The sequence below is a fragment of the Taudactylus pleione genome, unplaced genomic scaffold (genome assembly GCF_031769625.1).
Source record: "Taudactylus pleione unplaced genomic scaffold, aTauple2 ptg000086l, whole genome shotgun sequence".
Classification (NCBI taxonomy): Eukaryota; Metazoa; Chordata; class Amphibia; order Anura; family Myobatrachidae; genus Taudactylus; species Taudactylus pleione.
In genome coordinates, this window is record NW_028284488.1 from 23,571,337 (window position 1) to 23,588,903 (window position 17,567).

The 17,567-nt window shown below is 40.7% G+C and overlaps 1 protein-coding gene across 1 annotated transcript in view; it reads left to right on the forward strand.

Annotated features, from left to right (window-relative positions):
• Nucleotides 1–17,567, forward strand: part of ELAPOR2 (endosome-lysosome associated apoptosis and autophagy regulator family member 2) — a 133,607-nt gene that overhangs the window by 100,918 nt on the left and 15,122 nt on the right. Inside the window, exons 10-17 of the mRNA XM_088468793.1 lie at nucleotides 1,002–1,130; nucleotides 2,586–2,676; nucleotides 3,627–3,729; nucleotides 5,373–5,510; nucleotides 9,347–9,610; nucleotides 12,574–12,747; nucleotides 14,046–14,235; nucleotides 15,814–15,907. Coding sequence (XP_088324919.1) covers nucleotides 1,002–1,130; nucleotides 2,586–2,676; nucleotides 3,627–3,729; nucleotides 5,373–5,510; nucleotides 9,347–9,610; nucleotides 12,574–12,747; nucleotides 14,046–14,235; nucleotides 15,814–15,907 — 1,183 coding nt within the window. The remainder of the gene's footprint in view (nucleotides 1–1,001; nucleotides 1,131–2,585; nucleotides 2,677–3,626; nucleotides 3,730–5,372; nucleotides 5,511–9,346; nucleotides 9,611–12,573; nucleotides 12,748–14,045; nucleotides 14,236–15,813; nucleotides 15,908–17,567) is intronic.

The window sequence follows — 17,567 nt, forward strand, 5'->3', positions numbered from 1 at the left end:
TGGCTAAAGTGCAGGGTTTTAGAAGTGGAGATATTGCCCATAGAAACCAATCAGATTCTGCTTAACATTTATCTAGCACCTTCTAGAAGATAACAGCTAGAATCTGATTGGTTGCTATGGACAACCACTTCTAAAAACCTGCACTTTAGTAAATATAACCCTAGTAGTTTGAAGAATGTATATATTTGATTTGTTAAGGACTGATGTGAATGAAAATAACTTAACCACATATTCTCTTTGTTGTTACTTACTGTCTTTATTACTTCTAGTTCTTGTGTCTTCCATGCAGTATTGGATGTTTATTTAATTTGTTTCACAAATATAGCATTTTGTATAATTTTATGATGTGTAATACTTATTTGGGCAGCTGCAACATCAATTATGTTTATATTTTCCTTGGACCATTATTAAAAAGCAGCTGTTAAAGTTTAATAATAATAAAAATGTTTTGAGAACTGCATTGTGTTTATTTATATTCCCTGTTATGTTTCTTGGCTATGTGCTGATACACTGTGTTTGCAACCTGTATAAAATAAACTCCCGCAGTGCATAAGATATGTTTTTGTCCACCTTGTGCATACACCTACATTCTTTGTTTGGGAACTGCCCCTGTAAAATCGCTCTGTGCTACTTTACAGAAATTGCTTGTCCCATTGGAACTGTTCATAGTGGTGAGAGTAAAAAGTAACTACAAAGTTCTGTCTACTATCACTTTACAGCACTGGGACTGACTTTATTACATGTATATATAATAAACATTTAAATAATAAAAATAAGAATTAGCTTCTAAAACGGAAAAGGTGCAGGCCCAATCTTTTACGATTCTGAGTATATATTAAAATGAATTCCATTTGCAAGGAAAAAATGTTTTTGCTGTCACCACGCACCCAGCTAAATTGATGTTAAGATCCAATTCATCCTATAGAAACAGGAGCATTTGGTCACAAGTCATTGTTTACACCTCAGATCCAATACATTGTATTTCTTTATTTTCCCTGCAGAGTGTAAACAGTGTCCTGCTGGAACAGAGCCGGTCCTAGGCTTTGAATATAAGTGGTGGAACATTCTCCCTGCCAATATGAAGACTTCCTGCTTTAATGTGGGAAATTCCAAGTGTGATGGAATGAATGGTAAGCCACGGCTGAGAGAGAGCAACTTTTATATTAGTTAGGAACAGTTATCACTTATCTATGATTCAAGATTGGACAATTCTGAGCTTCATTATTCACTATGAGCAGCTGGAGAATAAAGCCAAAGAATATAAGGTCTGGGCATCGTTTCTGGTATAATGTCTCCCCCTGCTGGAGAATCCTTAGGCTTTGGTAGCCAAGAAGTAACAACACTGTTTTTAAAGATGCAAAATAAAAAATTGTGTAACACCTACAGTATTAATATATATTTTTTAAACAGGCTGTATTTGTACCAGCTGTACAGATAAAACAAAGTAACACAGAATATAAATGTCTTTCTTTTGGACCAAGCAGCTCTATAAGTTTATTAAATTGCTAATATTAAGAGTCAAATTGTAAAAGGCAATTGGCACCATGCTCAAAGTTCAAAATCAGGCATCTTTTTCCTGGCCCCCACTCCCCAATATCTGTTAGGGCCCCGCAAGGCTCTGTTCTTTGCGCTCTGCTTATCTCACTATGGGGTCTATTTACTAAGCTGCGTTAGGAGATAAAGTAAACGGTGATAAGGTACCAGCCAATCAGCTCCTAACTGACATTTTTCAAAAAACAGCCTGTGACTTGGCAGTTAGGAGCTGATTGGCTGGTACCTTATCACGTTTACTTTATCTCCTAACACAGTTTAGTAAATAGAATAAGGTTTAGTAAAATAAACAGGGACAAAGAAATGAGGAATCACTGTGCTTAATTTAATTAAGACCCATATTAAGTCTGCTTATTGATATGAGAAACAAGGAGGCTTGGTTAGTAAGAAGCAGATATTTACTAATAAATTCAATAGATAAACAGTAGTCATCTAAGGTGGTGGAACCATATTTAATAAATGTACAATAATGCCACAAAACACTAATAAAAAAGTAATGAATTATAAGAACGTTACATTTTTATAAGGGTTCCTTATCACCCAGCATAGTATATTTGTAGTATGTGCCACATAAAGTTTGTCAAAATAAATTTCAGACAATATAGTAGTAGCAATTCTAATGTTAAGTATATTTAATATTGCTTGAATTATTTCTTACACCCAATGTTTTTATCTATTCTCTAGTAATCTACTATTGTAACCTCATCTTATCTGGAATCACCTTTACTGTCACTTTAACAGCCTAAATCTTATTCTTTCCTGGAAATTAGTTCCACACATATAAATAATCAAAATAATCTATTAAATTAAATATAATTAATTGGAATGCAAATCTACCTTTCTACTGGCCCTCTTTAGTGGTGATTGTTTTCCCACAAATGTTCTCTTGTGCAGATAAGTTACTTTTTTTCCTATTTGTTCTATTATGTACCTACCTTTGATATCACTAAAATACAAATATGTCTCTCAGAAGCTTGTCGTACAGATGTACATAGATTTGGCCATAAATTTGCATTGAAATATATTTTCTGCAGGTTGGGAAGTTGCTGGAGATAATGTTCAGAGTGGTTCTGGGGGTTCAGACAATGATTACCTTCTCCTTAATATGCATATTCCAGGATTTAAGTAAGTTACATTTCTTTATTACAAATCTCTATTTGCGTTTCATTTAAATTGTATTTTTCATATGTATGTTGCACATAAAAACATATTTTATATGGTGTAAGATTACAGTACTCGGATTTATAAGAAGATATGTCACTGAAATGTACTCTTATGTGAAGGTAGATTATTTATGCAGATATGTCCTTACACATCTTTGCGCTCCAGGTCCTGTGAGACTTTGCTAGTGGCGGGCATCTTTCTTGACGAAAATACGTCTAAGCCGCAATGCAATGCGACTAGGACGCAGCCGCAGACTGGCTGGCTGGTACTGCTGATAGTTATCATCATGGCATATCCGTGTTGCACTAGTTACCGATGCATTTTGTTGGACATTATTATTATTATCCTTTATTTATATGGCGTCACAAGGGTTCCGCAGTGCCTACCAAAGTATATAAACAATTGAACAGAACAAGAATACAGTGACATACAGTACTAGACATTGCAGGACAAGTAAATGGTATATAAACATTGCTGCAACAGCAGCAGGATGGCAAAATTCAAGGGTTAGGTGCTGTTGTAAGGAGTATAGAGTAGATAATATAAGTAAAGGAAGAAAAAGCACATGAGGGAAGAGGGCCCTTCTCTAGAGCTTATATTCTAAAGGGGAGGGTCAGACAGACAGGGGTGACACAGATAGGGTAGACAATGAGCACGGGACAGACTGTTAGGATGACAGATGGTTGGATACCTACTTTACAGTATATGAGGAAGTCATGCACAGTATGATTAATTATGTCAGAAAAAGTCTAAATGAGGCCCAGAATGTACGATACATTTATTTCATTAATGTTGTGGTTGAATTTATAATTAAAAAAAAGAAAACAAAAAAGCAGAATTAAAAAAAAGCTCACAGTGCAACATTTAAATCTTTTAACATCTTTAATCTTATTTTACATTTATATTTTCAGACCTCCCACATCAATGACAGGAGCAAACGGCGCAGAATTGGGCAGGATCACCTTTGTATTTGAAACCATTTGTTCAGCAGACTGTGTGTTGTACTTCATGGTGGTGAGTGATTTCCTTGCATATGGAGGGAATTGTTTTAAATAAAGAAGTTTATTACTGTGAGCTACTTCAAAATATGTCATTCATTGTGGTTGGTTTTGGCTTCCTATAGAATTACAGATTTCCTTTTTCACTTACGTATTGCTGTAGCCTACACCACTGAAAGCTCACTACAGCTCATGAATAAAACATAGTCCAGAATTCATGTAAATATTTATGATGACCAATGAGTATCATTTAAGAGGACAATAAGTGGGGCATTTATAAAATGGCGCAAAGGTAATATGCAAAACCTGTAATACCAATTCATATTCTCTCCTATTTCCTGTACAGAAAAAAAATCAAATTGGTTATTATGTGTACCTATTGCTCCTGCTTTAACAGGAAATGTTGTAAAAGATATACTTACATATGGGTTGAACAGTGCCAATTTAGAGTTGAACAAAATAGGAAATCACTCTGAATATATACTTGCATAGTTACCATTGCTAGGAAATGTTTAGAACTAATCATTGCATGGTGATATCTTTTCTTTTTTTGTTCATTTTGACATTTTTTCATTTTTCCAGATTAGTTTAGGAGTAAATTAGGCGTCATCATACTCAGTATTTTCACTTCTCACATTCAAGTGTTACCAACAACAAGTGATACATCAATAACATTTATTCATTTGTATTTTACTTGTTAAAAATTCTACAACAATTCTAACCCTAATATTTTTGTCACTCTTTGTTACTACTCCCCACTCTCGCCAGCTAAACTCCCACTGTGGTGCTGTACAATAGTTTTCCATGGTCTGTCCCTTTGGCTCTCACCTTAATTCAGTTCATTAGTCTTTAAGGAAGTTTAGGGTAATAATACATAGCATGGGCATAGCAGACATAGGTAGAATAATGATATTAATGAATCTGAGAGTCTATGTGATGAGCCAGGTGTAATTGCTAACATATGGGATTAGTTTGCTTGTACCAGCAATGAATTGCCCACCTCGTGAGCTCACCTGTCCAGTTTTTTTTATTATCTCCTATTTGTCAATACTATCTATGTCATCTTGGCAAGTCCAGTAACCTGTCCTTATGGAAGGCCACCAGAGCTTCAGAGTGCTGGCCGGTGTTATTTGTTGTCAGCACCATGTAATATTACTAGTAAACTACAGTGCAAGTTGTCATAGGGATTAATCTACCAGACAACCACATCCTAAAAGCAGTATAAAGCAGCACTGGTCTTGGATATTGCACCAGCACTTCAGTGTAGACAAAGGAGACCACGTGCCTGTAGTAAGCTCTATCTACTTCAAAATACTCATCCTGTAAGCGGCATATATGTAGGACACGATATACAGGCACATGTTGCTGTGGAGTTAAAACAGAAAAAAAAAAAAAAAAGTCTTGTACACAATGACCCTTTCACCATCCCTGCCCCAGTGCTGGCACATTGACATTTTAAAAATGTGATCAACAATTAGAAATGTATTACTATATTTTTTTTACCAGTGTAGTACATAAACATTCTGCCCATCTGCTCTGCATGTCTGACGGTAGTAATCATTGTACATAGCTGCAGACTGAACTGGGCAAATGTTTTCCTGGAAAACTGCCTGGATATGTGTAATGTTATTTATAGTGTTAATACATTTTCCCCTTTAGGATGTTAACAGAAAGACTACAAGTGTGGTGGAATCATGGGGAGGAAACCGAGAAAAACTGTCCTATACTCACATCATATCAAAAAATGCTACTTACATGTTCACTTGGGCATTCCAGAGGACCAATCAAGCACAAGATGTAAGTACCTTAGCACTAGCAGTATTTTGATACCAGAAGAAGTTTCCCGATTTGAGGAATACTTTTATATAGCGCAGTCATGGTGACGCAGGGCCTGGTTCTCAGTTGAAGTGAAACATAAATTGTGCAAATTTGCTCTACACATGTTCACAAGGAGAATGCATACATATGGCATGATGCATACAGCAGGGCTTGACAAATTTTTCTAAAACCTAGGAGCCGGGATGAAAGTGTAGGAGCCAGACCCCCCCCTTCCCCCGTGGCAGCATTACTGAGCACCTACGCCCCAGGCAACCAACCCCCATGGCCACCCCACTAACGGGGTACCCCAGGTAAACTTCCCTCCCACAGCCACATTACTGAGCAGCTAACCCGCCTCTCCAGGCAACCAACCCCTAGAAAGACCACCCCTCCGCAGCCGAAAACCCGGGCAAGCAAAGCCATCGCCGGCTGTGGCCGAACTAGAGAGTGGTGGGCCCAGATGCAAGAATATGCTTTGGGCACCCCTATTCAGTGCCCCCAGTAGTAGTCCCCCCCTCTGCAGTGCCGCCAGTAGTAGTCCCCCCTCTGCAGTGCCCCCAGTAGTAGTCCCCCTATGCAGTGCCCCCAGCAGTAGTCCCCCTATGCAGTGCCCCAGTAGTAGTCCCCACTATGCATTGCCCTTAGTAGCGCCCCCCTATACAGTGCCCTAGTAACACTCCCCCCCCCTTATACAGTGCCCCAGTAGTGGTCACACACCCCCATACAGTGCCACCAGTAGCGGCCACCACCCCTATGCAGTGCCCCCAGTAGCGGCCACCCCCCTTATGTAGTGCCCCCAGTAGCGGCCCCCAGTAGTGGTCCCCCTATGTAGTGCCCCTTTAATCAGTGCCCCTAGAAGTGGTCCCCCCTATGCATTGCCCCCAGTAGTAGTCCCCCCTATACAGTACCCCCAATAGTAGTCCCCCTTATGCAGTGACCCCAATAGTAGTCCCCACTATGCATTGCCCCTAGTAGCGGCCCCACCCTGTACAGTGCCCTAGTAGTGCCCTCCCCATGCAGTGTCCCCAGTAGTGGCCACCCCCACAGAAGCGGCCACCCAAACTATGCAGTGCCCCCAATAGCGGCCACCCCCCTATGCAGTGACCCTTAAAAAAAAAAGAAACCGCAACTTACCTGATCCAGTCTCCTGCCGACAACCGCCACTGTCCGCTCCTCCTGGCCGCTCTGCACTATGGGAGAGACGTCATGACGTCTCTCCCAACCTGCTGCGGGGTGAGCTGGAAGGTGGAGCTCATGAGTGAGCTCCAGCCGGCTCACTCCATGGACGACGCAGCAGCCAATGAGAGTCTGACAGACTCTCATCGGCTGCTATAACAAACATACAGCCGCTGCTGGCGGCTGTGTATTTGTTACTCTGTAGTGTGGACCTCGCTCGTGGTCTGCAATACAGGGCCCGGGGGTTGCTGAAAATCTGGTCGCCAGGCAACCAAATCTGGTCGCCATGGCAACCTGGCCCCCCGTGTTTCGTCGAGCCCTGGCATGCAGGGTCTTGCACCCTCTTAACTGCAAGGGTAGTCCACATATATAATGTTTATGCTAATGCTGTCAAATGCAGATTTGAAGTAAATGCTCAAAAGTGAAAATAATATATAAAATGTGACCAAAATGAAAAAGAAGATTAAAAACATGTATATCAGTAATGCACCTGTTTGCAACTGAGTAAATACACACTTACAGATGTGTCCACATACATATTGCCTCCTTGTGCGTTAAACAGCCCTTCTAGTCACGCACGGTTGGTATCGTTGAGCGTCTTAACGTGCAAATGTTTCCCTTAAAATGCGTCTTGTTTGCAAAGCGATGTGAATAGGACGCACAAGCAGCTTCTGCTGATTAAATTATATATTCTGTGTGCACCTGCGGGTGTGTCTGCTACGTTACAGTGTCACAGCCGCTGATACTGTAACGTAGCATTTTGCATGCAGATACACACAGAATATAGGCATGCCGCTTATCATTTTAATCAGCAGAAGCTTCTTGTGCGTCCTATTCGCATCGCTTTGTGAATAAAATGCATTTTAAGGGAAAGAGGTGCACGAAAAGACAACGCTACCTAGTCGCACGGTGTTGACCCGTTATGTGTAACTCGACTTGTAACGCACGGAGGATAGATGTATGTGGACACATCTGTACTATGCCCATATTAGAATGCTGCAGTTCTGCCTATAAAGCCGCAGATGCCTGTACCCACCCTCTGTTTCTGGCTAGATGCTCTTTTTTATAGAACTCACTCTTCATCGACCTCTAAGTGTCATCCAGTTGTTTAATGAACAGCTTCCCTTATGTGTAATAACTGTAATAAGCTATTTCTGTTTTGTGCCCTGTCTCCTAATATCCCCACCAGCCTGACATAGTTTGGTAGCTAACCCCCAATGAGCTCCCAACGCATGTTGTACTTCTTCTTTAATATCACAGTTGTTACTGTGCAGCTTTCCAATGTTTACGCATATTTAGTTAATGTACCGTCTGATTAATGCCTAAAGTATTTTGATCTCTACAACAGAGGACCCGTTGTGCAATGCTGAATGCAGTGGATACTCAACCAGCATGTTCTACGCCTTATCATGGTCAATTTCCTTTCAATAATATAATTATAGTTTCCCAATGTGCAAACTGCTGACTTTTAAATCTCATTACTTTAGTCAATCAGTATGACCCAATGGAGGTCTAGTAGAATACAACCACACATCAGGTCCTGCTTTGTGAAGAGTGGATTTCATCAAGGGTCCCAGCCATGCAGAGAGGGCATGTTATACATACATGGATGGGAAAAATTCCTTTAAATAAAGGCTACTGGCATATTCTCAGTCAATTCTCAGTCATTCTACTGGTCAGCTGCTCCATTACTTCATCTGTAAATTATGTTTTGTTAGTCTCAGCTGTTTAGCAGGGCCGTGCATTGATGTGGGCTGAAAGCACGTCCCTGTCAATGAGGCACATGTGTAGGTGCCGCTTCTCCTGCTTTTTTTTAATGGGCTTTTACTGCTCGTGGCTTGGCCCCGCCCCCCGCTTCATGTCTTTTACTATTCACAGTGAGAGGCACCTCTCTCAGGGGTATATTTACTAAAGTGTGGATTTTTAGAATTGAAGATGTTGGACATAGCAACCAATCAGATTCTAGGTATTATCTTCTATAAGGTGCTAGATAAATATTAAGTAATATCTGATTGGTTGCTATGGGCAACATCTCCAATTCTAAAAACCCGCACTTTAGTAAATATACCCCTCAGTGTCTTCCAAACAAATTGGACTGTAAAAATGATTAGAATAATATAAAGCAAATACTTATGATACAGAATATGTGTTACTGTATTAGTATCTTCTTAATATTATTTGCCTCCCCTGACTGCACGTCCCTGCTGTTTAGCCCAGTGGATCAACGAGATCTCTTAGACACCCTACACTGCCCTGTTTCAACAGAAATAATGGGAAATTACTCTTAATGAAAATAGGGCAATGTAAATAGATTCACTATAAATGCCAAAGACAAATCTCGTTATAATATAAGTGCCTGCATAAATATATTAGTTTCTGCATTTATCTATTGCCTCTCTACTTATCTTCAGAAATAATGAAAGCTGTTTTTTATGGTTGTTAATGCAGGGAAAGGCGTGATACATGCTTAATAACACTGTCTCCGTATGCTGGAAATGTCATTGATCATATTTTTAATGTAGGCAAATGAATAATATTGCAGTAAAATGGGTGGTGTTTAAGTTATTCTGATTTATTCATAAAGGGTTTAGCAAAGGAAGGGGATAATATGCTTTCCCTAACTTCTGTTTTATATTCAGAGCCGACGTTATGTAAATGACGTTGTAAAGATCTATTCAATAACTGCCACCAATGTTATGGATGGAGTGGCATCGAATTGCCGTGCTTGTGCCATGGGTTCTCCGCAGTTTGGATCATCTTGTGTGCCATGTCCTGCTGGTAATTATATTGATAAGGAGAGCAGCATGTGTAAAGAATGCCCACGCAACACGTATCTATCGCCACATCAAGTGTATGGAATAGAGGCTTGCATTCCATGTGGTCCTGCAAGTAGAAGCAACAGGGTATGTTATTTGCCATGTATGTATGAACCTTGTAATAACAAATACATGTAAAGACAGTGATGGTGAAATTGCCTTGCAATAATATTAATATTAGCTTTTATTTATATGGCGCCACAAGGGTTCCGCAGCGCCTTACAAAGTACATAAACAAATGAACAAACAATAAAACAGTGACTTACAGTACAAAACAATGCAGGACAAGGACATGGTGTATACACATTGCTGCATTAGCGATCATAACACTCAGATAATCAGCAGGGCATTAGCAATCAAATGTTAGGTGCCCTTGTGGGGCGTTAGAAGTAGAATGAGTAAGGGAAGGAGAAGCACATGAGCGAAAAGGGCCCTGCTCGTGAGAGCTTACATTCTAAAGGAGAGGGGCAGACAGACAGGGGTGACATAGATGGGGTAGACATTGAGGAAGGAGCATGGAGCAGCATGTTAGGCTGAGAACTTGTAGGCTTTGATGAGGTAGTGGGTCTTGAGAGCCTGTTTGAATATTTGTACAGAGGTGGAGAGTCTGATAGGGAGAGGGAGAGAGTATCAGAGGTAGGGAGCAGCACGGGCAAAATCTTGGAGATGGGAGTGGGAAGATGTAAGCAGTTGGCAGGAGAGGCAGCGTGCGTTTGTTGAGCGTAGTGTGTGGGCGGAAGTGTGAAGGGGAGAGTATTGGGTGAGGGCTTTATAAGTGAGTGTAAGAACCTTGAATTGGGTTCTGAAGGGGAAGGGGAGCCAGTGTAGGGCTTGTAGGAGAGGAAAGGCAGATGTAGACCGTGTGGAGAGGAAGATGAGCCGAGCAGCAGCATTAAGGGCAGATTGGTGGGAGTCAGGGAGGCCAGATAAGAGGAGGTTACAATAGTCCAAACTGGATATGACCAGTGAGTGGATGAGAATCTTAGTTGCCTCCAGGGTGAGAAAGGGTCTCATCCTGGAAATATTTTTGAGATGGAAATGGAAGGACTGCGAAAGGAACTTAATGTGTGGTTTGAAGGAGAGGGAGGAGGCATGGATAACTCTAAAGGAGCATACACACTAGACGATATGCTCCCTGAGCGATATCATCTAGTGTGTCCCTAGCAGGTTGTGCTCAGTGTCATTCATGATATTGAGCACACCCGCTGAACGATATTAACGATATCGTTCAGCGCCGGCCTCTCTCCCCCATTCCCCAACATGCAGCAACCTGACAATATCGTCAGGTTGGCCTGCATGTTTGCCCGATGAACGACAATGGCGAACGACCCGCGGGAACGCGCGTCGTCGTTATCGTTCATCGTTTTGGTGTAAAAAATGGACGATATAGTGAACGACTGAACGATAACGATATCGTTCAGTCGTCCACTTTATCGCACCTTAAGAAAGCGCACTTGGGGGCCAGAGGAGATAGTTGTGCTGCCAATAGATAAAGAAATTGTGGGAAGTGAGGTTATGAGGTTATGCAGGAGGGTGGGAAGATGATCAGCTCAGACTTAGAAATGTTAAGTTTAATAAAGTGCTGGGACATCCAGGAAGAGATAGCTGAAAGATAGTTAGAGACACAAGTGAGGTGAGAGGGGGAGAGGTCAGGAGAGGAAAAGTAGCTATGAGTATCATTAGAATATAGATGATATTGGTGGCCAAAAGAGCTGATGAGTTCACCTCAAGAAGATGTATAGAGGGAGAATCGAAGAACCTTGGGAAACACCTAACATTAGTAGAATTGGGGGTGGAGAGGAGTCATTAGAGGAGACAGAGAAGGAATGGTCAGATAGGTAGCAGGACAGCCAGGAGAGGGCAGTGTCATGTATACCAAGGGAGTGAAGGATTTGCAGGAGATGGTGGTCCACAGTGTCAAAAGCAGCAGAGGTTGAGGAGAATGTGCAGAGTAGAGCATAAAATAAGTCACTGAAATTTACACAGTTCCTCAGGTAATTTTTAAAACTGGCATATAAAACATATTACCATTAGCCAATAGTAATAATATTAAAAACACCAGTATGGCAATAATGAACAGAAATGTTCTCTTTTATGACATAGGGCCTGATTCAGACCCGTTCACTATCTGCGTACGCTCGCTGGATGCGTATGCAAATTTTGCAAAGTCACGCCATGGGCAGCAATCGCTCGCCAAGGCATAAGCACGCCCACCATGTCTTAGCGAGTGGCCACTTTGTGAATGCGTATGCCCAATCGCACAGGCAGAGCCGCCCACCAGCAACACGTCATCGACAGTAAGTGTATGAAAACATTGGTACATGGAGCATCATCGGATGTGAAAGCAGTGCTTGTGGTAGCTTTACCCCACCGCAAGCATTGCGAGGAAATCAGTGTAAAAAAATGGCAAGTGACGTGTACTATGACGCTACCTGTTAATTATGCATGCCTCTAAAACGGCGTTGAAACACCCAGGCACGCCTGCGTTCACATGTCCAACCCCCCGTTATTAGTGTCCTGCCCCTGTTACCACACACAAACGGTCTCTCCTGTCACTCATTACCCTGGGCTGCCTTTGCTGGGTGAGTGAAAGGGGTGTAGTTTGCGCACGCGCAGAACGAAGTGTGGGCATGCACGTATGCAAAACATCGGACCACTTGTGAACACACAGCACGAGCGAGCGGCTCTGAATCAGGCCCATAATACAGTTACATTTATATATAAATGTTTATTCAGACCCTAAATATTGTCCTTATTAAGACTTTTGTTTTGTATAGTTATAATCATTACAACATAATCTTTAATGTCCATATTCAACCACAGCCTCTGTGAATGGAAAGGCTTAGGCTTTAGTATTAGGACTAGGAAACGTTAGTAATACGATAATCAATAATGTCCAAACTGGCAAAAATGAAGAAGCCCAAACTATGTATTACAGGTTTTTTTTTACAGTTTAAAGTATTGTATTTTGGTGAGATAATTGCAAAATTCTATGAGTTTAATCTATATGAAGTATGCTGATAAATATCTGATATATGACTCATTTCCAGGACCATTCGGCCTGTTTCAGTGACTGCTATATGTCGTACACATTTGAAAACCAGAGTTTGATGTACGAATTCAACAATCTCAGCAGTGTTGGGACACTTATTAATGGACCCAGTTTCACTCCAAAAGGAACAAAATACTTTCATGTTTTCAACATCAGTTTGTGTGGAAATGGAGTAAGTTTCCCGGGCTGTATGAAGAATGTGGCGTGCATCTACACAGAAAGCATGGGGGATCATCTACACTTAGATATGTAATCATATATTCATTGTGACAGTCAAGAACCCACTTAATGAATATTATTCTATAATTTGTCAGGAGTTATTACTTTCATGGGAACATTTCAGCTGGCAGTGTCAGACATTGGATTAGAAACACGTTTTAGTCACATTTAACATGTCATTTATAGTCAATAAAATAATATAAATTATATTACACAGATGATTGTGAAACAGATGACAAAAATAATAATTTTTCTTTGTATCAAGCATGCTTGAAGTAGAGCACTAAGAGGCTGATGTATCAAGCAGTAAAAAGTATGGAGAAGTGGACCAGTGGAGAAGTTGCCTTTAGCAACCAATCAGCTTCTACCTCTCAGTTTATAGAATATACTTTATAAATTATTCCTCAAAGCTTATATGTTGCTATGGGCAACCTCCACTTGTCTACTTCACTTTTCTCACTTTGCTATACAACAACCCCTAGGCCTTGGAGACTCCGGCTGGAAGCACTGGAAGAACAGATAATTCCATGATCAAAATGTACTTCAAGCATATTTTACATATACAGGGGCTCCTATAGAATTGCATGCAAGTCCATTGTGCAAACACATTTAGCAATTTTTTGCACTGCGCATACTCCATAGCCGAGGCTGCAACTACTGGCCATTCTGAGTTTTGTGCATCTCAGGTGCATCTCTGCATGTGGCTGGGTGAAAACAGGGCGGGCACACATAGCCTAAGTGCTCTGAGGATGTGTATATATATCTGCGGGCTATGCAGCGTCAGATTCCAGACGGATCTCTTGCAGCAGGTATAGAGCTGGTGCAAGTGTAATCTGATGGTGATAAAGCCTATTTCCACTAGCGTATGGATAGGTGCAGTGCAGACGTACAACTCTACATATGAGGCAAATGTCCACATTATTTCTGTGTACACAATGTGATACTGATTTGTGTACAATTCTGAATTAGACCCATATTGTATTATACATGAGCTACAGATCCAGTCATTGTTATCCCTGGAGGAATTAAGTTTGTTTTTGGCCATCCTGAAGTGATCACACTGAGCACATCTGCATAACTAGTGGTCACCATCTTGGGTAGAGACTTTGGGATAGCCATGGCTACATCTTTGTGTTCTAGTCAATTTGTTGAACATTGACCAGTTAGAATCAGCGGTTGAATAAAATACTTGGAAATAAGTTTATTCCAGTTCATATTTTGTAAATTACTTTTTCTTTTTTTTTTTTTTAGGGAGAAAAAATGGCTGTGTGCACTGACAACATTACTGACGTGACAGCAAAAGACATGGAAGCCGATGCAGAAGACACATCTAATTTCATAAAGTCTTTTGTCTGCCAATCTACCATCATTCCGTCAGACAGCAAAGGATTCCGTACCGCACTCTCATCACAGTCTGTCAGTTTGGCTGATATGTTTCTAGGTATTACAAATATGGCATATAGTATGTATAACATGGTGAAATAGCACAAATGAGTTGTTACAAATTGTTACCAATCAGTCCCTTACATTCAGCTAATATCCTTTGACTGATATAGGAAAATGTAAATGTATGCTGGTTGTCTCCTTTTATTTAAAAACTGACTTAATTTAAGTCCCATGTGAACTCTCTCTTGCATATGTATTCTGTTGTAGTCCAACTCATGGATAGCCCTTATGTTTTCCTACAGAAGTGAAATTCTTTCACTTGAACTAATGGATAATTGATTGTATATGACTACCTAAAATATACAATATGTCAGCATTACAGCTAAATCTTCCTTAATGAGGTCAAGGCCTGTTTGTCAGATCTAGAATACCGTGCCAAAACACACACATCATCCATTTTGAAAATGCTTATCTATGCAAATTATTTTACCATCCAGGGTAACAGCCTGTGGGTTACATGCTGTATATGGCTTTTGTATAAATATACATTTTTATATATTTGAATGTCACAAGGAAGCAGATATTAAATGCTGCTGGCATATAGAATACACAACAGGAGTCCACATAAACTGGACACGTGCTGTCCTATCTTGCCCCTTGTCCTAAGGGTAGAGCGATGGGGTATCCTACAATTTGTATACAAATGGGACGAACATACAGATAATGTTTTGTCTACATTGCAGCCTGTTAGTGTGGTTAGATGCAGCATCACAGCACATACATGGAAGACTGTAAAATCACCATTGATAATTATAATAAATAAAAAAATATAAACGCAACATGAACAGAACTTGAATTCTAAGCCGCCAGCACTGTTGTGAGTTTTGTTACTGCATTTGTTAGTGATTTATTTATTTTTACAAATATCCAAGCTGTGTTTACCTGTTGATGAACATAAGATAGGGCAACACAACATGGGTTGAAGCTATGCCACCTTTATGTACATACCCCTTAAAAAAAAATTGTCAACATATAAGTTAAACTACTTATTTTTATAATAAATATTTGTCAGAAACTAGTTAACAAACTGATTGCAATCATTTTAATTGTGTCATGTTTGGAATGGTTCCCTTTATTCCGTAATTGTGCATATTACATGGGGTTGGGTATGGAATCCCGGTGGTTGGGATCTCGGTGGTCAGAATACAGACGTCAGAATCCTGACGCCTGAAGGTAAGTACCCTCACACTAACCCACCTTTCCCGCAGCCTAACCCTCTACTCCTGCAGCCTATCCCCAGCCCCCCCACACAGCCTAACCCTAAACCTCCCCCTAGTGCGTAACCCTTACCCCAAGCCTAATACTTACCATCGGGTTGTCAGCGGTCGGGATTCCGACTACAGGTTGGGTGCGGGATGTTGGCAGTCAGAATACTGACATCGGACTGCTGCATGTTGATAACAGGATTGATAATGTTTTGCAATTCTCACTGTAATAGCTATATGGTAAATCTTGTGTACCATGTGTTTGTATATATGGATTCTATGTAATCTGGAACAAGTACTGTGTATTGCAGATGTATCTGGCAAATGCATTTAATCATCACATGATTGTATTGTATTTATGAATGCAGGTGCTACAACTAACATAAGCCTGGACGGAATCAGTATTACCCCAGATATATTTCCTTCCCAAAATAAGTTGCCTGATGTCAATTTCTTTTTCAAGTAAGTTATATGTGCACTGGAGTTGTATCTTTTTATAAACACAATTTGACATTCTATTGATAACTATTCAGTTTGTCTGGGCTAATTTACAGTTATACCCTAAGCTACATTATCTAGCCTCCTCTGTTCTTGTTTATCAACATGGTCATCTACTATATATATAAAATTAGAACTTTGTTTGTTGTCGAATATCTTCCACAGCTCTCAAGGTAAAGCTGCCACATCTTACATAGTTATTTAGTATAAAAAAATGAAGCTATTAGGGGACAGAACGATAAATCTTATATATAAAATTCATTGATATGTTTGCTTGTCTGTCCGGTTATGCATTCGGTCACTCCTGCACCAATTGAGATGAAACCAACGCGAGGTGGTCCAGTTGGACCCTGTCCAGATTTTAGGGGGCTTAGGATCCCGGTCGGACCTCCCTTTGGTGTACGCTGGGCAGAACTTTGACCCGGGGAGCCTTTTCTGAGCCTTCTACTGGATGGATTTGGACGAAAACTTCAGAGTGGTTACATTGAATCCCAGAAGACATACTACGGGGGTTTAGGTCCCGGTCCGACCTTGCATTAGTGTACGCTGGGCAGAACTTTGACCCAGGGAGGCTGTTCTGGGCTTTCCACTGGATAGATGTGGATGAAAACTTCACAGAGGGGTGGCAATTGGTCTGGGATGCCTAATGGAGTGGTTGGGGTCCTGGTCAGTCCTCACGGCAGGGTGCATCGGGCAGAACTTTGACCCAGGGAGCCTGTTCTGGGCCTTCCACTGGATGGATTTGCACATCATCACATAATAAAACTTAATAACTTGAAGATTTAATTTAATATTTAATATTTCACATGTATTCTGTCACTTTCAACAACAAAAAGACAGCAAAAGCTATTCTAGTATTGACACTAAACAAGTAGTTAGTCCCTCATGGAGACCACATACTACAGATGTGTTCACATACATCTATCCTCCATGCGCTACAAGTCTTGCCACAAATAACGTGGGAGCTCTGTGTGCCTCAGTAGCACTGAGCGTCTTTCATGCAACTTTTTACCTTCAAATGCGTCTTAGTCACACAACGATACGAATAGCTAGCAAAAGCAGCTTCTGCTGATTAAAATTATATGCAGCATGCCTATGTTCTGTGTGTGATTGCGGCTGTATCTGCATGTGTAATGCTATATTACAGTGTCAGTGGCTATAACACTGTAACATAGCGTTTCGCATGCAGATACTCCCGCAGATGCACAGAGAACATAGGCATGCTGCATATCATTTTAATCAGCAGAAGCTGCTTGTGCTCTCTATTCACATGACTGTGTGAATAAGACGAATTTGAAGGTAAAAATTCTCACAAAAAGACTCTCAGCGCTACTTAGTCACGCATGACATGGCAAGGGGTGTTTAACGCAAGGAGTCTAGATGTATGTGGACACATCTGTAAGTTTATGTAGATGCATCACATTAACTGATGAGAGCAGAACAGCAACATAAAGCATATAGTACATGCCCAAATAGTAATGCAACATACAGTATATACAGGTAATACCATCCAAAAATGGACTCATTGGCTGCAGGCACTGTTTGAATGTTCAGTGCCCATTCTGGGTTTAATTTCTGAACCTGAAATATGGGAATGCAGTTCATCATATTTTCCTCATTTATA